Source organism: Rhamphochromis longiceps, linkage group LG1 (assembly GCF_057381845.1).
Source record: "Rhamphochromis longiceps isolate RC_006_pf linkage group LG1, R_longiceps_female_GT1.1, whole genome shotgun sequence".
Taxonomy (NCBI): Eukaryota; Metazoa; Chordata; class Actinopteri; order Cichliformes; family Cichlidae; genus Rhamphochromis; species Rhamphochromis longiceps.
The window spans coordinates 1,512,725-1,532,712 of record NC_140557.1 but is presented as its reverse complement, the minus strand read 5'-3'; the positions used below and the strand labels follow the sequence as shown (position 1 = coordinate 1,532,712).

The 19,988-nt window shown below is 49.4% G+C and overlaps 1 protein-coding gene across 3 annotated transcripts; it reads left to right on the top strand.

Annotated features, from left to right (window-relative positions):
* Window positions 1-1,064: 1,064 nt before the first annotated feature.
* On the top strand, window positions 1,065-15,614 carry LOC146678042 (AP-2 complex subunit alpha-2). 3 transcript variants are annotated; one of them, XM_085413659.1, is made up of 22 exons: window positions 1,065-1,279; window positions 3,169-3,237; window positions 3,869-4,011; window positions 4,997-5,190; window positions 6,102-6,231; window positions 6,355-6,456; window positions 6,538-6,646; window positions 6,742-6,896; window positions 7,538-7,702; window positions 7,868-8,005; window positions 8,089-8,271; window positions 8,832-8,929; window positions 9,190-9,421; window positions 9,516-9,680; window positions 10,055-10,191; window positions 10,936-11,018; window positions 11,157-11,247; window positions 12,117-12,239; window positions 12,597-12,713; window positions 12,951-13,020; window positions 13,526-13,660; window positions 13,770-15,614. In XM_085413659.1, exons 1-22 carry the CDS (start codon window positions 1,213-1,215, stop codon window positions 13,845-13,847), a joined length of 2,784 nt encoding a protein of 927 aa, XP_085269785.1. In that variant the 5' UTR covers window positions 1,065-1,212; the 3' UTR covers window positions 13,848-15,614. The 3 variants fall into 3 exon arrangements, with proteins under 3 accessions (XP_085269785.1, XP_085269011.1, XP_085270590.1); XM_085412885.1 differs by having other exon boundaries at window positions 1,066-1,279; window positions 6,742-6,892; window positions 7,534-7,702; XM_085414464.1 differs by lacking the exon at window positions 3,169-3,237 and having other exon boundaries at window positions 1,123-1,279; window positions 6,742-6,892; window positions 7,534-7,702.
* Window positions 15,615-19,988: the final 4,374 nt, after the last annotated feature.

Sequence of the window (19,988 nt, the reverse complement as noted above, 5' to 3'; positions counted from 1 at the left end):
CGTTTTTTTACTGCTTTACCTTGTTACGCACTGATCTTCATTCACATGAATGAAATAATGCACATGAAATACAAATATAACTTCCAGCATGAATCCGAATGCAAAGCCGACTCTAAAAATATCCCAAAATTACTCCAAAGATGCTAAGGCCCAGTAACGCTGCAGACCAGCACCTGAGGAATAACGGAATAAAATAATCAGAGTGTGTAATTCAAGCGAAAACTAGTGAGAACTGTGAAGGCCTGAGAAGTGTACGGTTTTAGGACTGAGCCTGTATCAGTGCAGAGACACGAGTCCATAATTACACTGGCTGTGTGAAAGGTTTTGTCCAGCCAGCTCCAAACGTTTGGACCTTGACGTGTCTCGGACTGTTTGTCACTTTCATTTGGAAAGTCTGTAATTACTCCACATAACTAAGACACATGTTCCACCATAGACATTACTGCAGTTTAACTGAGGCTCAAATAGAGACAGGAAGAAGAAGAGCTTCACACAGAAGGAAGTCTCTCAGTTTGAAAAATGAGCCAATTATTTAGACAGTGTCCTCATTAATTCATCGATATGCTTATCAAATTTCAGAAATTCATCCATCATTTCTCTTCCACTTATCCGATTCAGGGTTGTGTGGGCGCTGGGGCCTATCCCAGCTACCACAGGGCGGGAGGCCTGGTACGTCCAGGACGGGTCGCCAGTCTGTCACAGGGCCTCCAGAAATTCATCAAAAGATGAATCTCCGCCTTATAACCCAGCTGTTTGTCTTGATGTCATAACGTCAATTACAAAGAAGTTGGGGCGTTTATAAAAGTACATAAAAACAGAATGCAAGTCACAACATATCAAATGTGTAAACTGAAAAAATGAATAAAAGTTTTAATAAAAAAGACTGAGTGTGAAGACAGCAGTCTCCCAAACATCTGGGAGCTCTCCCGTCCTCGGTGCTCATGCTCCAGATGTTCTGGGCCGCTGAAAGGTGAGGACTGGGCCGGGTGCGTTCACTCAGTTGAGTGGGTAAAGCGAACATGTTTGGGACGCGGCCCGCCTTAGGAGGCTGGAACAGGGCGTTTCCGCGCTGAAGGGGACGCGGCCCGTCTGGTTCCTGTCTCGGTCATATGTCGGGGCTCCTGGTGCTCGCAGCGGCGGTTCCACAGACAGAGTTCAGAGTTCGAGCAGCGCGTTGTCCGGGTCAGCTGAAGCCCCCCAGCAGCGGAGAGGATGCCGGCGGTGTCTAAAGGGGACGGGATGCGCGGACTGGCCGTGTTCATCTCCGACATCAGGAACTGTGAGTTTGTCTCCTTCACCCCGCAGCTAGGCACGGCTAGCCTCTGTACCGCGGGGACCTCAGGGAACCCGCCCGGGTGGGGGACTTCGAGCCCGGGGTCAGTTTCCCGCCCCTGCCGCCCTCGTTCTGGACACATTTACCCCGTTAAAGTGGGATAAACTCCCGCCCAGCGCTCAAGCCTCCCCGGCTAATCATCGCTAGCTGCTAGCTGCTAACGTCACCGTGTCAAAGGGCGTGGGCCGCCGTGGGGAGATAACCAAACCGTCACTTTTTAACTGCGTGAGCTGCTTTATCAGGCCAACATGAGCGGCTCAGTGCCGCCTTAGCAGGTCGTAAAAGTCGGTGTGTAAAGTCTCCGGTCCACCGCCTCAGTTGGCGTTAGCTGGAATTAACGTTAATCGCAAAAAGTAACGCAAAACGGTAATCTGAGTACTCGCGAAAGAGCGAGAGGAGGCGGTGCTGCTCTCCAGGGGGGTTAGAGAAAACCAGCAGCGGGTTAAATAAAAGCTTGAAATGAGAGTGTGTCCGTGTTAGTGGGCAGGTGCACAGGAAAGGTGAGACGGAGGCAGGTAGACAGTTCCCGTGTTTCTGTTTGCTGGTCGTGGGAACGAGTTACAGCTACAGTAACTGAACCAGCTGCTGTGTGACGGTACGGCTCTGCGGTACCTGCACGATGACCAGTCCAGTGGCTTTTGGCCTCTTTCAGCATCCTTACACTCTGTGACAACTCTGACCCCTGACCTTGACCCTGAAACACTAAAGTCAGGTGACTTTCACCCACGTGGTGCCTTACAGCCTTTTCCTCTGGTCCCCTGTGAGATTTTGATAGGAAGTATCTTTTATATTGTGTTTGTGTTATTGTTGGGTCCTTACCTACAGTATAAACCCAGAGATGGCTGTTGTTGTGAGGTGGTGTTGTATAAATAAAGCCGCTGTTGTAGGTGACGGTGTTGCAGAACTGCACGTTAGTGTTCTGGGTGAGAAAACAGGAACGCGGCCTCAGAGCTTCCTGTTGCTGCCCCGACACAAACCGTCCTGACTGATTTTATTCTGCAGCGTCCGGCTGCTGCTGCTCTGCTGGTTTTGTTCATGCTGGCGTTTCAGGGTGACTTATTCTGAATCCACCACAGCAGCTTACTGTGATTCACAGTTCAAAATAAGCCTTCTGTATTTGATAGTGCAGTTGATTCAGGCCCTCTGTGTTCGCACAGGCTGTCAGTGAGTGCTCCCACATCCACTCTGCTCCCTTCACCTCTTATTATCCGGTCAATGTGAAATGTTGGCGAACGCTCATCAGGTTATAAATCACGTTCTTCACAACAAAGCACATGAAAAATGTTCCTACTGTCACAATCAGAGACTGTACATCAAGATGGATTTAGCTGAAAGGTAAATCTGACACAGAAGTGTCTTAAACCATCCAGCAGGGGGCGACTCCTGCGGTTGCAGAGAGAAGTCTGATTGGATGGAAGTCTGTGAGAAAAAGAGGCTCCGGCTCAGCTGACCTGAGCTCAGTAAACACTGTGATGATGGTTTATGGTCTCAGCCGCTGGTTTCGGGGCTTACTGAACAAAGCGTGATGTTCGATTTGGAGGTTTTGGTCACAACAGAGCGAGAAAGGAGCAGGAAGCGGGGAGGATTAGCTCTGGGTGATCCTGCTGCGTCATCAGGTCTACGCTTCAAAAACAGGCGGCCTGAGGTTCCTGCTTCTGGAGATAATAAAGTAAAGATATGTCACTGCTTCATCAGGAAGCTCTTATGTTGTAGTGTGCGATTAAACCCGGACGCCACGTTCCTCAGCGGGGGCGGGTCCTTTAAAAAAGGCAGGATGTTGTATTCATGAGTGATCGCAGCTCTGTGCATGCTGAGTAACGCTGATCTGTCTGCAGGTAAAAGTAAAGAGGCCGAGATAAAGAGGATAAACAAGGAGCTGGCAAACATCCGCTCCAAATTTAAAGGTAGGTGATGGAGAAACGAGCTCGCCGAGTCACCTGACCTGCTTCCTGCTTCCTGTCCCGACTGCTTTGTGTTGCCCTGTGAAACCTCACTGACTCTCTGGTTGCTGCTGTTTCTCCTGTTGCCACCTGTTCCTCACTGCCTATAATTAGTCTGCTGCAGAGAGGAGGCGATATGCGGGCAGGGAGTGTCCACATAGCGCCTCCTCTCCGCCCTCTCCACCCGGCATTCAGGCCTTTCCACTGTGTCCACATGTCTCTGCAACTGTGCTCCTTATCCATGAAGTACTGAGGCTGGCGTAAAACAATCTTTCTTCAGTTTTATTTGATGATGACGTTTCCAAACACTGAATAAAAGCCCAGTCATGCAAAAATAAAGATTGTGTGTTTGATGTTGCACTGCTGCAGATCCTGAACCTCCCACTCTCACTGGGTTTGGATTATTTGACTAGATTTGAATCAGACAAAGTCCACCTGCTTTCCCCTCAGAGCCTCAGCTGTTTGGAATAAAATGCTGCTGTTTATCACATAGACATTAAAGTGTGTGTGTGTGTGTGTGTGTGTGTGTGTGTGTGTGTGTGTGTGTGTGTGTGCGCGTGCGTGTGTGTGTGTGTGTGTGTGTGCGCGCGTGCAGGAGACAAGGCGTTGGATGGCTACAGTAAAAAGAAGTATGTCTGCAAGCTGCTCTTCATCTTCCTTCTGGGCCACGACATCGACTTCGGGCACATGGAGGCCGTCAACCTCCTGAGCTCCAACAAGTACACGGAGAAGCAGATCGTGAGTGTCGGAGCCGCTCGGCCGCCATGTTTCAGGGTTATCACGTGCGTGAGCGTCAGGACCGCCCCCTCACGCCGCTCTGTGGTCTCTGCTTCTGGGTTGATAAACACATTTGTTCCAAATGTTTTTATTGCAGTGCCGCTCGTTTCCCTTTCGCGGCGTCCTGGTGGGGTTTTTTTTAAACCTCTAATGAAGCAGGCAGTAATAACTGTGTAATAACAACTTTACCAACAGTGTTCTGGATGAGAGTGACGTGAATCGGCTCAAATCATTTCAGCTCCGAGAGACTAGATTTTATTTCCAGCTTTCCACCTGTCCCGTCTCTAAAAGCCCACACTCGCTGTGGTCGTATCTCTGGGTCAGACAGAGCTAGCTGCCTTTGACTTGAGCTCTCCGAGCGTCTCTGAGGGTCTGTGCTGAGATTCAGAGCTGTTGGCGGGCATCCTTCCTGCTGAGCGCTGGAGGCGGAGCTGCAGGCGCCATAGGCTATAAACTCACTGTGTAGGACCTCACCAGACTCCACTTAAAGTGTGACAGAAGAATGTTAATTTTGCTGCAAACGTAAATTGTTATCTCTGCGACCCTGACGTGGGGTAGCTGTCGTTAATCAGCTTCTGATCAGTTTTATTTCATTGATCAGTTTTTTGTTTCCTTAAAGGAAACGAGTGAGCGTGTGGAGGCGGATCATTGTCACAGCACGGCGTCCTCCAAAGCCTCAACGACTGTTCAGTTACACGAGTAATCCAGTAAAAATACTTTAAGCACGAGACTAACACGAGTTTGATAAATGATGATGATCGTCAGGGCAGCCGATTCGAGAGTCGCTGGGATCAGCTGATGTTTTGGTAACAGAGGCCACGCCTCCAGCTGCTCCGTGTGGGTGGTGCTGACGCTCCGGCTCTGCTGTGTGTGTTTGTGGATTTCCAGAGTCAGAGAGAGAAAGAATATCCCGTCACGTGACCTTTGCCGTGTCTCCTCCTTTCAGGGTTACCTCTTCATCTCAGTGCTGGTCAACTCCAACAGCGACCTGATCCGCCTCATCAACAACGGCATCAAAAACGACCTCGCCAGCCGCAACCCCACCTTCATGAACCTGGCCCTGCACTGCATCGCCAACGTGGGCAGCAGAGAGATGGCGGAGGCGTTCGCCTCGGAGATTCCCAGAGTCTTAGTGGCCGGGTTCGTTCTTAAACACGTTTTAGCTCAGAGCGGCTCAAAGTCCTTTAATATCAGTTTGTTTGTGTTGGTCATGAACCTGGTTCAGGGTCAGCTGTGGGCGCTCGTGAGAAATACGACGTCAATTATGTAGATTGTTGCAGCAGCGGTTTGTAAGGCACCAAATCCAACCTGACATTATCTGAGATTGACTGCTGTGGCCTGAAGCGCAGCGCCGTCACTCATTACACAGTGACGATCCACAGGCCAGTGTGTGGGTAACAGGCCGTGAAACAGATGAGCAGGCGGATGAATAACCACACACGCACATCTCCATCCTTCCAGTCATTACAGACAGCTGTCTCCTCACTCACAGCTGGAGTCAGCACTCGACCTCCATCCAGTAAAACGAGCGGCTGTTACGGGCCGTCGGCACTTTGGTAAATGTTTCCGGAAACAACCCTTAAAAGCGACGTTATAGATGAGGATTCGTGTTCAGACTGAAACGCACATGTTGATGTTCTGTTTGGGCCTCAGCCCACAGTCGACACTTAATCGGGGAACTAGTTCTTGGAGGAGGGATACTCTGACAGGGAAGTGGGGCCAGTGTGATGCAACAGAAATCAGTTACAAATCAAAGAACAGCAAAAAAATTGCAAACCTCCTTCTGGGCCTGACTGGAAGCGACGGATCAGATTTTTACTGGGAACAAGCTCGCGAGGCTCGCGGGTGAACGATAAGAAAACAGCGATCGTGGTGCATCAGCTTAATGAAATAACACAGAGCTGGTGTGAACAGTCTGAGCAGACTGTAGGTCTAAGCCTGTGTAATCTGATGTAGTCTGATTACCAATGGGTAATGTGGGCGTGTCCTCGGCTGCTCGCTGCTGGTGTTCTTCCTGTTTGGTGAACTCGTGTCGCCGTTGCTTCTCTCAGGGACACGATGGACAGCGTGAAGCAGAGCGCAGCTCTGTGTCTGTTACGGCTCAACAGGACGTCGCCCGACCTCGTGCCCATGGGCGAATGGACCACACGGGTCGTCCATCTGCTGAACGATCAGCACCTGGTGAGACTCCGCCTCCTCGTGGCGAGCTAAATACTTATATTTATCGTGAGAACGAGCTGATCGATGTGATGCCGTAGTTTAAACCCCGCCCTGAAACGCTGACTCTGCCTTCCTTTATTTCAGGGCGTGGTGACGGCAGCCACCAGCCTCATCACCACTCTGGCCCAGAAGAATCCGGATGACTTTAAGACCTCCGTGTCACTGGCGGTGGCCCGGCTCAGCAGGGTGGGTGTCCGTGTGACCCTCCGCGTCGCTCGGCTCAATCATAAACCAGCGGGGACGTTAATCTCCTTCCTGTTTGTTTAGATCGTGACGTCGGCGTCCATCGACCTGCAGGACTACACGTACTACTTTGTGGCTGCCCCGTGGCTGTCCGTCAAACTGCTGCGCCTGCTGCAGTGCTACCCTCCTCCAGGTACGGCACACACGCGTTAGTCCACCACGAATAAGTAAAGGTCTGAGAGGCGTAACCGTGGCGACGGGGCTTGAAGCGTCTGGTTTTCTTTGCAGAGGACGCCGCTCTGAGAAGTCGTCTCACCGAGTGTTTAGAGACCATCCTCAATAAAGCCCAGGAACCTCCGAAGTCCAAGAAGGTCCAACACTCCAACGCCAAGAACGCCGTTCTGTTTGAAGCCATCGCCCTCATCATCCACCATGACAGGCAGGTCATACACGCTTTGTTTATCCCCAAGTGTGGGGGAGAAAACAAAACATCCGTCAGTTTGCTTTTGCATGTGGGCGGGGCCAGTGCCTAGCACAGCTGTCATTGGGTGAGAGGCGGGAACACCTGGGCTGGCCGCCAGTCTGTCGCAGGGAGGGCGCAGAGACAGACCCATCACCTGTGATCGAGACGAAATGTAACAGGAATCAGGTTTGTGTGTAAAATGCAAGGCATTGCCATGGAAACCAGAACAAAGAGCTCAGTAAGTACAAATTTAACTCAAACACAAAGTCAGTAAGTAATAAATTAAAAGTACTAATTTAAGTTAAATGTTAAAAAACAGAAAATATGAGCTCAGTAAGTTACACTGAAATATTTAACATTTTAAAATGTTCAAATTTAAATGTACAAAGTAAAAATATGCAAAAAGCTCAACGTGATGAAATCAGATTAAAAACAAACAAACATGAGATGATGTCAGAGGGCTGAGCGAGCAGCTGCTGTGCAGATGTGCTGCAGTGTAGAGAGGGGTTCCTGGGCCCGGCCCACGTTCCTGACACGCGTAGCTCCGGTCGTCCTCGGACGTCATCGTGTTCGGGTGTCGTATCTGAGCCTCACGCTTGTCCCCCGTTGTCTCCCAGCGAGCCCACCCTGTTGGTACGAGCCTGTAACCAGCTGGGCCAGTTCCTCCAGCACAGAGAAACCAACCTCCGTTACCTGGCGTTGGAGAGCATGTGCACGCTGGCCAGCTCCGAATTTTCCCACGAGGCCGTGAAGACGCACATGGAGACTGTGATCAACGCTCTGAAGGTGAGTCTCGCTCAGCTGGACGTCAGTCGTCCGTTCCTCCTCAACTTGGACAAAACTCAAAGGTTTGGTTCGGTTCAATCTTTGAACACTAAAAACTAGTCTTGCCAATAAGTCTGACCTTTACTTTGAAATTCACACTTGCTTCCTGGTGTCTGTTCCGTGCAGACGGAGAGAGATGTGAGTGTTCGCCAGCGCGCCGTGGATCTGCTCTACGCCATGTGCGACCGCAGCAACGCCAAGCAGATCGTGGCAGAGATGCTTAGCTACCTGGAGACCGCCGACTACTCCATCAGAGAGGAGATAGTGGGTCGTGATGTCAGCACGTTTCGCCGTTCGCTTTAAGTGGCGTGAGCGCTCGTCTTCAGCCTCTGGCTTCTCTTCCTCAGGTGCTCAAAGTGGCCATCCTGGCGGAGAAGTACGCCGTGGACTACACCTGGTACGTGGACACCATCCTGAACCTGATCCGCATCGCTGGGGACTACGTCAGCGAGGAGGTCTGGTACCGCGTCATCCAGATCGTCATAAACCGAGACGACGTCCAAGGTTACGCCGCCAAGACCGTGTTTGAGGTGAGCCTCGCTGCTGTCCCTGAACGCTACAGAGCTCACCGCTGTTTAAGACTTGTGCGGTGAATCTTTGTCGAGCTGGCGCCGCTGCCAGCTTCATGCTCACGCGCGGTGTATTTGACATGTGGTCGCACAGGGATCCGACGGCACCGACCCGGCCAATCACAGTAGCTGCAGGCTGCACTGCTGTGACGTGTAGTTATATTTGCAGGGAGCAGCGTGTCGGGGTACGGCGCAGATTTAACTCGCACTTCTTTTCCCAGCAGACACGTTCAGAGTGGCTTCAGTCTGTGATCATGTGATCAGGTTTTATTCTGTCCGGACGTTTGGGTTTCTTTAAAGGCTCCAAACGGCTGTGTGACACACAAGTTTAACTGGCTCGATCATTGAACACTGAGGTCCTCACGGAGGAAACGAGTGGGCTTAAAGCTCTTTGATTGGTCGGTTGGATGAAGGAATCCTTCATGAACGCAGCTGTGATCCTGAATGTGTCTCCGGCCCGTGTGACTGGTTCGTTTGTGTCTTCTACCGTCTCATGAAGTCACTTCCTCTCTGACCTGCAGGCGCTGCAAGCCCCCGCCTGCCACGAGAACCTGGTGAAGGTGGGCGGGTACATCCTGGGGGAGTTCGGTAACCTGATTGCTGGTGACTCGCGCTCCAGGTACAAACCACACCCACAGCTGATCATCACAGTCCAGGGGATGTTTGTCTGGTCTCGTTGTTATTTGAGATTTTTATTAGAAAGAATAATAAATAGTTTCTGAGCTCTTCTCTCATTCTGGACGATTTTGTGACAGAATAGGAAAAATGTGCCGGCAGACTTTAGGAAACGTGTCATTTGTCAGTAAAGCTGACGCGTCGCTGCTGAAGCTGACGGGACCGCTCGCAGGTTTCACCGCGACTCTGTCTCCTCTTCCTCAGCCCTCTGGTCCAGTTCAATCTCCTTCACTCCAAGTTCCACCTGTGCTCTGTGCCGACTCGGGCGCTGCTGCTGTCGGCGTATATCAAGTTCATCAACTTGTTTCCAGAAGTGAAAGCCACCATCCAGGACGTCCTGCGCTCCGACAGCCAGCTGCGCAACGCAGACGTGGAGCTTCAGCAGCGAGCCGTCGAGTACCTGAGGCTCAGCTGCATCGCCAGCACCGACATCCTGGTGCGTTAACCCCCCAGCTATAAGACCCGCCGACGTGGCGACATCTGTCGTGAACTAGCACTGATGCTAACTGACTTCCTGTTTCTCTGCACAGGCCACCGTCCTGGAGGAAATGCCGCCGTTCCCGGAGAGGGAGTCCTCCATTCTGGCCAAGCTGAAGAAGAAGAAAGGACCCGGAAAACTGCCAGACATGGACGATAGTCGCCGCAGCGTCAACGGCAGCACGGAGCACAGCGAGAACACCGACACCACGAACAAGGTAACCACAGAAGCAGAGCTGTGATTGGCTGCTGTGAAATCTGCCCATACCTGTTTAAAAGCCTGCAGCAGGTCGCTATTGCAGTCTGCGTGCGCAGGCTGCCTTTAGCAGCTCGTCCTTCATCTTCAAACTCTGTCCGTCTTCTTCTTCACTGTTGGATGACCTTCTCCCTCCTGACAGGCCCCGCCCCTCCTCCTCTGATAGGAACATGGTGCTGTCAGCCTGACTTGGTAAACAGTAGCTGCACTGATGAGCGCGCTGCTCGATCAGCTGTGAATCGATTCATTGGTGAAAGCAGAGATTCAATCCTGGCAGGAGGGTGTAGTTCACACCTCCACCTGTTCTCACTTTGTTTGCTGGTATCTGTCTTCCAGAGCTCCACCCACTCTTTTACGGATGTCCTGAATCTAAACCCCGCCCCCTCATCAGGAGCCAATCTGCTCATCGACGTGTTTTCCGAGAGCTCCGCCCCCGCTGCAGCCACAGACGTATCGGAGGAGAACTTCCCCAGGTGGGGTTCAGCTGCAGTGACCTGCACTGATGTTTCTGTGAGTCTGTCTCGTCTCAGCGATGCTGCAGCGCGTTCAGGTTTGCAGCGTTGGTTCATGCACAGCTGTCTGAAGGCTGACCACTGCTGCAGCTTTGCAAACAACCATGAACTTTGACCTTTCTCACGCTAACTGAGGCCTGTAGAGACCGAGACTGAGCTCTTGGGTTTACCGTGTGACCTCAGGGTGACCGTGTGTCGATGGAGGTGCTCACGCCGCTCTCACAGCGCTGCAGAGTCGTCCACGAGGATGCCCGTGTAACGTGACATAAAAGTGTCGTGTTGTGAGTGTTGTGTGAAGCAGGCAGGTTGCACGTGACCTCGGCTGTGTGTGTGAAGCTGTGTCACGCCTGCTGTTTGCACACCTTGAACCAGACGGTGTGAAACTCTCAACATACAAACTGCCGCAGGTTTCTTTGCAGTGCCGTGCATCCCGCTGCTGCAGAGAGCGGGATGCACGGCCTGACAGGAGGTTAGCCTCTGACATCACCGAATGCTGCGTTTACCTCTGTACGCCGTCGTTCCTCGTTGTTAGCGATGCGAGTCATTCCAGTGGCCGCTCTGAGATCTGCACAAGATGAAGTGAATGAACAGATCGCTAAACCTGTGGGCGTGGCCGAGCTTTACCGCCGTGCTCGGCCTCACGATGTCTCTTCTTCACACAGACGTTTCCTTTGTGTAACTGTCGTCACGTTTTCCTTCTTCCAGGTTTGTTTGTAAGAACAACGGCGTGATCTACGAGAACCAGCTGTTACAGATCGGGCTGAAGTCTGAGTACCGGCAGAACCTCGGTGAGCAGCCGCTCGTTAAATCGAGGTTTAAAAAGCACAACCTCCTCCTGCCAGACTCAGGCTAAAATCTCGTTATCTTTGTTTTTTCTGTGAAGCTTTGTTATTATTGCTGCCTGACTTTGACGGTCACCCTCGCAGGTCGCATGTATGTGTTCTACGGAAACAAGACGTCCACCCAGTTCCTCAGCTTCTCCTCCTCAGTGAGCAGCAGCGACGCACTCAAGTCTCATATCCTTTCATGACAAACCTCGTAATTCTGCTTCAGCACAGCGAACCAGAGCACGAGGAGCTCCCACTTCAGCTCTGCACGACTCAGAAAACCACTCGGGGGGCCGAGGCGGCCCTGGAGAGGGTTGGGAAACTTTAACATCATGACCCAGGTGGCGAGTACAGCCGAGCAGAGGCGACGAGACCCTCTTTAAATATTTATATTCTGTTTTCTACAGAAATGCATCCGATTCTTTAGCATCTCTGTGTCTGTGGGCGTGGTGTCCTGTGACGACCGCGCCCCCCTGAAACAAGTTCAGAAAAACAAACGTCGGCCTCCAAAGTGCAGGAAAACCCAATCAGAGCAGATTTAAAATGCTGTGACATCAGAATATCTCCAGAGCGATCAAAGACGTCCCGGTGGGTGAAACTGACTGTGAGATACCCGCTGAACTTCCTGTTCCATCAGAGCTGTGGAAGCTGATGCATGTTTACTACCAGTCCTCTGTTTGTACTGTGTGTCTGTGCACTCACATCATCACGGCCGAGAGTAACAGGGAGCAGGTTTATAATTACAATAGCATGAAGCTGACCTCTGAGTGGAGCAGACTGAAACACCAGAGCAGACGAGTTGGACGTCATGCGCTCGCACGTTAAATCTTTGGTGCTAGTGTTTGTGTCGGGGGCCTGAACCGTAACGTCCTGCGTTTAAAAAGAATAAAATCCAGCTGAAAGTTTGAGTTTGATCACAGACGTGTGCACTCAGTAGTAGCACACAGTAGTCGGAGAATAACCCCGTGAGTATCAGGAAGGCTCACTCAGAGGAGTTTGTGTCTCTGATGATGTGGAGCTCTGTGACCTTCAGTAGAGTCCTTAACGGTCGCGTCCACAGCTGAACGTCCACTCGAAGGCGGTCGACCCCGTGATAGAGGGCGGAGCTCAGATGCAGCAGATCCTGAACATCGAGTGTGTGTCAGACTTCAGCGATGCGCCGGTGCTCAACATCCAGTTCAGGTGTGTGTGTGTGTGTGTGTGTGTGTGTGTGTGTGTGTGTGTGTGTGTGTGTGTGTGTGTGCGTGCGCGCAGGTATTAACATCTTCATGGGGACCAAAACTTGGTAGTTTACTATCCTCGTGGGGACCAAAATCCGGGTCCCAGGAGTTTGAAGGCATTTTTGAGAGTCAAAATGTGGTTTTAGTGTCAGGGTCACAGTTAGGTTCTGCTTAGGTTCAGGGTCAGGCATTCATTTTTGATGGGTAGGGTGGGGGCTAGGGAAAGCATTATGTCAATGAGATGTCCCCGCAAGGATATAAATACATACGTGTGTGTTTGTGTGCTCACTTCTGACTGCGTGTGTGTGCTCACGTTCAGGTATGGTGGGGCCCTGCAGAACATCGCTGTGAAGCTCCCCGTGATGCTCAACAAGTTCTTCCAGCCCACAGAGATGATGTCGCAGGACTTCTTCCAGCGCTGGAAGCAGCTCGGAGCGTAAGCGCAGCTTTCACTGATCAATACGCCGATCGATGGTCGATCGCTGCTGTGACTGAAAACACTTCAGCCTCTGAATTCGAGCGCTGACACCAAACATTTGTTCTGTTTTACGTCTGATCGATCTGAGAGAGCTCGAGTGTGTTTCTGTGAGGAGCTTTCAGGATTGGATAACGGGTCGGGGTTCAAATGGGTCACGTAGTAATCGAGGACTCGTTTCCTTCTGTTTGTCCGCAGTCCTCAGCAGGAGGTCCAGAAAATCTTCAAAGCCAAACACCCGATGGACACCGAGGTCGCCAAGGCCAAGGTAAAAAGACACAAATCACTTTGGCTGTAAACAAGTTTTTGTTCAGTTTTATTTCCGCAGCTAGAATCACAGCAGCCGCCCCCTCAGGCTGCTGCATGTCGTCAGGTGCAGTAAGATAACGAGCTGTTTGTGCTCAGGTGTCTAAAGTCTACTGACACCTAGTGGTCAGATGTTACACGCTGGAGTTTTGATGAGGATAAACTCCTCCTCTGACCCTCGGTTCAGGTGTGAGCCACCTGAGTCGTGCAGATGAGCCACAGAGTTACACAGTAATATAGCTGTATTATAGCAGTAATCAGATTACAGCATACGCTCTTCAGCCTGTGGAGATAAGACAAACGTGATCAGGAATTTGCTGCACAAACATCGAAGTTGAGGTCGGCACACAGGTAGCAGAGTGAGGCTGCGGCGTGGCGACCGCGAGACTCGCGGGCGTGCAGAGACGCTGACCGAAGCGTCCACGTTTATTCCCACGGTGTGAATATGAAAATGTATTTTTCTCCAGATTTTAGGTTTCGGTGTCGCTCTGCTGGACGGCGTCGATCCCAATCCTGCGAACTTTGTCGGAGCGGGAGTCGTTCACACGAAGACCACTCAGGTGGGCTGCCTGCTCAGACTGGAGCCCAACATGCAGGCTCAGGTAAACACACACACACACACACACACACACACACACACACACACACACACACACACACTCTCTGTGTGCAACCCTCACCTGTGTGTAACTCTGAGTGCTTCCTGTGCAGATGTACCGCCTCACGCTCCGGACCAGCAGGGACTCGGTGTCTCAGAGACTCTGCGAGCTGCTCTCAGAGCAGTTTTAGACTCGCCGCCTCTCACACCTCAGCTCCTGTACAGTGTAAAGTCTTTTTTATTTTTCTTGCTTTACATCTGAATGAATCCAAATGTATTTTTGCACACAGCTTTACTAATCACACTGCTTTAATCGTCCCTCACTGTGAGCGCCTCGCTGCAGGTCCTGACTCTGCCGCCTTTCCCTTTAGAGAACAATCCCACCAATCGCACGCCTTCAAACCAGAATCGCTCGATCAGAGGTCGGCGTCGTTTACCTCGGGAGGAAAAGCCGCAGCTTTTCTGTCTTTGGTGTAACAACGACTTCAGATGCTTGGGGCGGTTCTGCTTTTGCACATAAATTTTACACGATAATTCAGCAAAGACAAAAAGTCCTCGTAGAACACTAGCTAGGATCTTCTTATTGTGCTGGAGGTCATGAGGTCATGGGAGCGCGTCTGTTCTTCTTGTGCACCTCTGAACCGGTTGGCTCGCTTTCAGACACCAAACGGGAATGCTGCTCCTCCAGCCACGGATCCAAGCTTCCCGTTTGGAGCGGGACTTCCAGGGAGCCATCTAGGAATCTGCAGCAGGTGCAGAGGTGAACAAGGAGACGGCTTTGTAGGTTTGAAGGGGACGTGGCCCAAAAGTCATGAGTTAAAGGTGGCCTTTGACCTCGCCTCGTTCTTACCTCCAGATGGTCGAGTCTGTGAACGTTTGTTACTGAGAACATAAAGGCCTTACAAAGAGCCTCAATCACTGCCTCACACACTACGTTTGCCTTAAAGCACCGCTGCACTCTTCACATTTCTGTCGCTGTTTGCTGAATCTCCTGCGTTTGTGTGACGTGTCCTCATCCTGATCTGCGACGGCACACGTGACTAGTACAGAGCGAGCGTTCACGCGTGGGCTTCAGCCTCACAGACGTCGATGTGACAGAAAAAAAACGCTGTTTCCGGTGTTTACGCCTCACGCGGCGCCGTCACCGTTTCGGCTTCAGGTTCACGAAAAAGTCTCCATCGTTTTAAAGGAGACCGTCAGACGCCTCGCCTGCAGTGCCTTCAAGGTGAACTCTGTTCAGCCTCTTTTACACCTGTGCCCTCATCAGCTGCTGACCCCGCAGCTCGCCCCTGCTGTCAGCACACAGTGAGCCAGGTACTCTGATTACTGAAGCTCAGCTTTGTCTCTGCTGACGCATCAGCCTTTGTGCTAAACATTAGAGATGTTGGAGGAACGTCCTGTACGTGGCAGGAAGCAGCTTGTTGAGCCAGCAGGTGAAGCCTGGCCTCTCCCGGCTGCAGTTTGGCACACGTGAGTTTGAGCTTTCAGGAGGCGATGAAACGATGTCTGAGCGTTGGTCGGCCCAGCAGGAAGCTCTCAGCGTTCTTCCTCGTTACTGCCCATAGAGAAGTGTTCAATGCCACGGGCTCAGTCGTCACGGCTTCACCTCAGAGCGAGGAAACTTTAAGGTCTGACCTCACGCTGTGGCTTCCAGCTCTCGCCGTCGTAGCTGGACGTCCTCTCAGTTTCTGTCCTGAAGCTAATCTGTAGACGAAGTTTTGCGACCCGTTGAAGCTCCGTGTGGCGGCTCAGGCCGAAGCAGCCGCTCGTCGCGTTTCCTGAACTTTACGTCTTTAAAATCCGTCGTCGCTCCTGACGGACGCTCGCGCTCAGTCACGTGTGCCTCGCTGAAGGATCGCACGCCATCGAAGCAGAAGAAACGGCTGCTGATGTCACTGTGATGTCATTTCAACATCCAAATGTGTTTTTACAAATAAACATATTTTACAAACTAATAACCTGAAATCTGCTGTTTTTATTCAAAAAGGAAAAAAAGCCTCCTGGTAACTCGATCTCGCTTCACTTTGAATAAAAATAATAAAATGTTTTCAAACCTTCAAAAGTGTTTTTAGAAATGAAGCTGAAACTTCGCAGCACTCATATAATTGCCTCAGATTTGTACATGAATATCTGATTTCTTTTTTCTTACCATGAAAAGGGATTTTCTGTCTTAAATTCTACACTAATAAAAACGTCACATAACAGACGAATAGTGAATGATGTGTAGAGTTTCTCAATAATGTGAAAATAAAGCATGTTTTAAACGTTTTTGTTAGTTTTTCTTAAACCACAACATGGATTTACACAATGATTTATATGAAACCAGCCGTGCAATACATGGTTTACGGCTTCAAACAGTAACTTCTGTTGACAGCAAATACATTTTTCTCCACGACAGGATCGTCATCCTCCTTCCTCCTTTGAGTTAAACATAATGTTGTTAGGTTATACACTTATAGCACAGTTTTCATAAGGTGCCTGCATACCAACAATATTAGATTTAGTCTGGATGACAGAGACAAATCACAACAGTTGTCTCAAGGTGCTTATACTGTAAGGTCGACCCTGCAATAATACATACAGAGAAAACCCAACAATCATATGACCCACTATGAGCAGCACTTTGGCGACAGTGGGAAGGAAAAACTCCCTTTTAACAGGAAGAAACCTCCAGCAGAACCAGGCTCAGGGAGGGGCGGGGCCATCTGCTGTGATTGGTTGGGGTGAGAGAAGGAAGACAGGATAAAGACACGATGTGGAAGAGAGACAGAGGTTAATAACAGATATGATTCAATGCAGAGAGGTCTGTTAACACATAGTGAGTGAAGAAGAAACACCCAGTGCATCATGGGAATCCCCCGGCAGCCTACACCTAAAGGAGGATTCGGGGTCACCTGATCCAGCCCTAACTATACTTTAACGTCTTCCAGTCTTTCTTCAGTGTTGACCGGTCCCATACAGAGTGAAGAAGCCTTTTTCTCCTGAAAGTCTCCAACATGAGTCTGGAATGTCTCGGATTCCAGACTCTCTGGACTCTGGCTGTTTGTGAGATTTTAAACGAGCCTTTGTTTCTTGTATGTTTTCCAGAATATCCCGTCTCCACGCCTCCAACTGATCGATGGTGGGGTTTTTCTTACGGAGTGTGAGATTGGATAGTGGTGTTGAAGGCATATGTTTAGATCAAATCAAGTGTCTTAACTGTAATTTAAAAAAATATATATTTTTAGTGTTGTTATAAGTTTGACAACGTTGATTAAATGTTAGAAAGCTGCCATTTAGATAAAGACCTATCCTCCTCACGCTCCTCTCAAACCATATTTTAAAGCCACCACCCGATCTTCCTGCTGACGTCCAAACTGTATTTGTCCATACTGGGGAGACCAAGAGATACAGGGGTGGTGGGCTTTATACCACCTGTCACTAGTGGGGTTTTTGTTTGTTTTAAACATTTTGGACATTAACATTTTAACATTGATCGGTGATATGGGCATAGTTATCCATTGCTCAGGTGTTTCTTTGACTTACTTCAATAAACGGTCATAGTTTGTCAGTTGATTTAACATCAGTGGTTGGATAATTAAGTCCTATGTTGAACTGATAAAAAGGGTTTTTATAACTAGATTGAATCTTTCCACCTTATGTAAGACTGCTTTCTTAAAAGTAGAATGGGAGGCAGAGCCTTCAGTTTTCAGGCCCCTCTTCTGTGGAACCAGCTTCCAGTTTGGATTCAGGAGACAGACACTATCTCTACTTTCAAGATTAGGCTTCAAACTTTCCTTTTTGCTAAAGCATATAGTTAGGGCTGGACCAGGTGACCCTGAATCCTCCCTTAGTTATGCTGCAATAGACGTAGGCTGCCGGGGATTCCCATGATGCACTGGGTGTTTCTTCTTCACTCACTATGTGCTAACAGACCTCTCTGCATTGAATCATATCTGTTATTAACCTCTGTCTCTCTTCCACAGCATGTCTTTATCCTGTCTTCCTTCTCTCACCCCAACCAATCACAGCAGATGGCCCCGCCCCTCCCTGAGCCTGGTTCTGCCGGAGGTTTCTTCCTGTTAAAAGGGAGTTTTTCCTTCCCACTGTCGCCAAAGTGCTTTCATGGGCTCATATGATTGTTGGGGGTTTTCAGTATAAAGCACCTTGAGGAGACTGCTGCTGTGATTTGGTGCTGTATAAATAAAAAAATTTTCATCATCATTGTGTGAAATTGCAAATGACTGATAAATGTGTTTTGGTCAAATTGAGACATTCTGATCTGTGTGGTGTTCCTTAAAACTACTGTAAGTTTCTAGGGGGTCTATTATTAGGTTTCCTGAAGAATTATCCTAATTGCTGTCTCAGACTGTGATGTCTGAGTTCTCCGTGCCCATTGCCAGCCTTTTCTCCTTGATTGTAATAAGATGTTTTGAGCCAGAGCGAGCTTTTTCTCCGCTTTGTCAGTGGGTAACTTGTTATATTTTGCTTTCAAAAGAAGTAAGTTGATTTGAGTAGTTGTAGTCTTTATTTTTAATAAGCTGAAGTTCCAAGAGTTTAATCTGTTTTCCTGAAATTTCCATTTCATTTTTTCTCTTTAAATGTTGGAGCTTGTAAAGCTGATTAATTCTCCTCTCCTCCCAGCTTATGTTGGTACTAGTTTGGCCAGTATTTGATCCAAAATCGATGCTGTTCTGGTTTTAACGTATGTAATAAATTCAGCGTTTTGTTCCGTCTATATAAATGGTCTGATTCTTATAGAGTGCTTTTCTGCTCTCCTGGAGTACTCAAAGCGCTCTATACAACATGCCTCATTCATGCATTCACAAGTGCAAACTCATCTACAGTCACAGTCCGATGAGCGCATCAGAGGGCAGCTTGGGGTCAGTATCTTGCCCAAGGATATCTGACATGCAGACCGGGGAAGCCAAGGATCGAACCACCAGCCTTCTAATCAGTAGATGATCTGCTCTTCCACCTGAGCCACCCACCCGTAAATGCTAACAGACAGGACCATGGTCACTTATAACTATACAGCTGTGCCAGCAGTTTTTCATTTGTGATAACAGCTCTCTTGACACAGGGAAGTAATCTATGGGGGAGCAAGTTTTTAATGTACTATAGTGACACGAGTATTCCACTTTTCCAGGATTCGGTTCATGCCACACCTCGACCAGGCAGTTTGCTCCATTGCTTTTGCTAATTCGCCACTGCTGCTCTCCAGACGTTCTTCAGGTTCTTCTGTCTGCAGGCGGCGGCGCTCTACTTTCTGCTCGATCTCTCAAACTGGTGTGTTGTGACACAGGTGGTCATCTCACCCATTTTACCAATGCTGTCAATGCTGGACTTAAACTGCGAGCCAAGCGTCCTCAACTCTCTTAACGCTACCTTCAGTTCCACCATCCTGTTAGTAGCACCTTCATGTTGTTGTTCCTCTGAAGGAATTTTGGGGGGTTTGCGAGCTTTGACATAGCTCGGCTTACTTTGGTGTGGTTAGTTGAAAGTTTCAAGGTCATGCTGAGCCTCCAAGCTGTGCCCGTGTCGTTCCACGCTAAGTATCCCTGACAGGATTTGTTTCCCATGCGTTGCGAGCGGGCTTTCCAAATCAGGGACAAATGGCATCCATCATTCTTGATTTTCAGTTAACAAACACTTCTTATAGTGACTAACTACTCCTGAAGTTTTGGAGCTCTTTGGAGCTGCAGTCCCCAACCCCCAGGCCATGGACCGGGCCACGAAAGCTGAACTTGGTTGGCTATGGTTTTTAAGGTTTTTATCGTTTTTATCATTAACTTGGTTCCCTGGGTCTTTTCACGTGTGTTATGAATAAATCTTTTTTGGTACCGGTACTGGTTTTATTTTGTTGTATTTATCCGCGACACCTTAAAGGCCGGTCTGTGAAAATACTGTCGGATTTAAACCGGTCCGTAATGCAAAAAAGGTTGGGCACCGCTGGTTTAGACAGTTTCAGTGGGATCCAAATAATTATCAGCCAAACTGTCCTGTTTTTGTTTTTTAATTTATCCCGTCCGATAACAGGTGAGAACAATAAATGTATAATTTTCTGTTGTAACCCACAGACTGAACGACAGTGTAACGACACTCATCTTTCACCTTTTCACTAAAGTCAAACGTCACTTCCACCTCTAGTTGGTTGTAATGGAGGCGGAGTCAGCTGGGTCCACTCTCCCTGCCCAGCGCGTGCTAGATCCCGTCGGGGATAGCCACCGTGGTACGACACCCCCGCATGTAGAGAAACTTTTAACATGAAATTTTGAGTCACAAAGACAGAAAAGAAAATGTTATTTCCATGTAACTGTCATGCTGCGTTAAACAAATGTGACAAGTTTTAT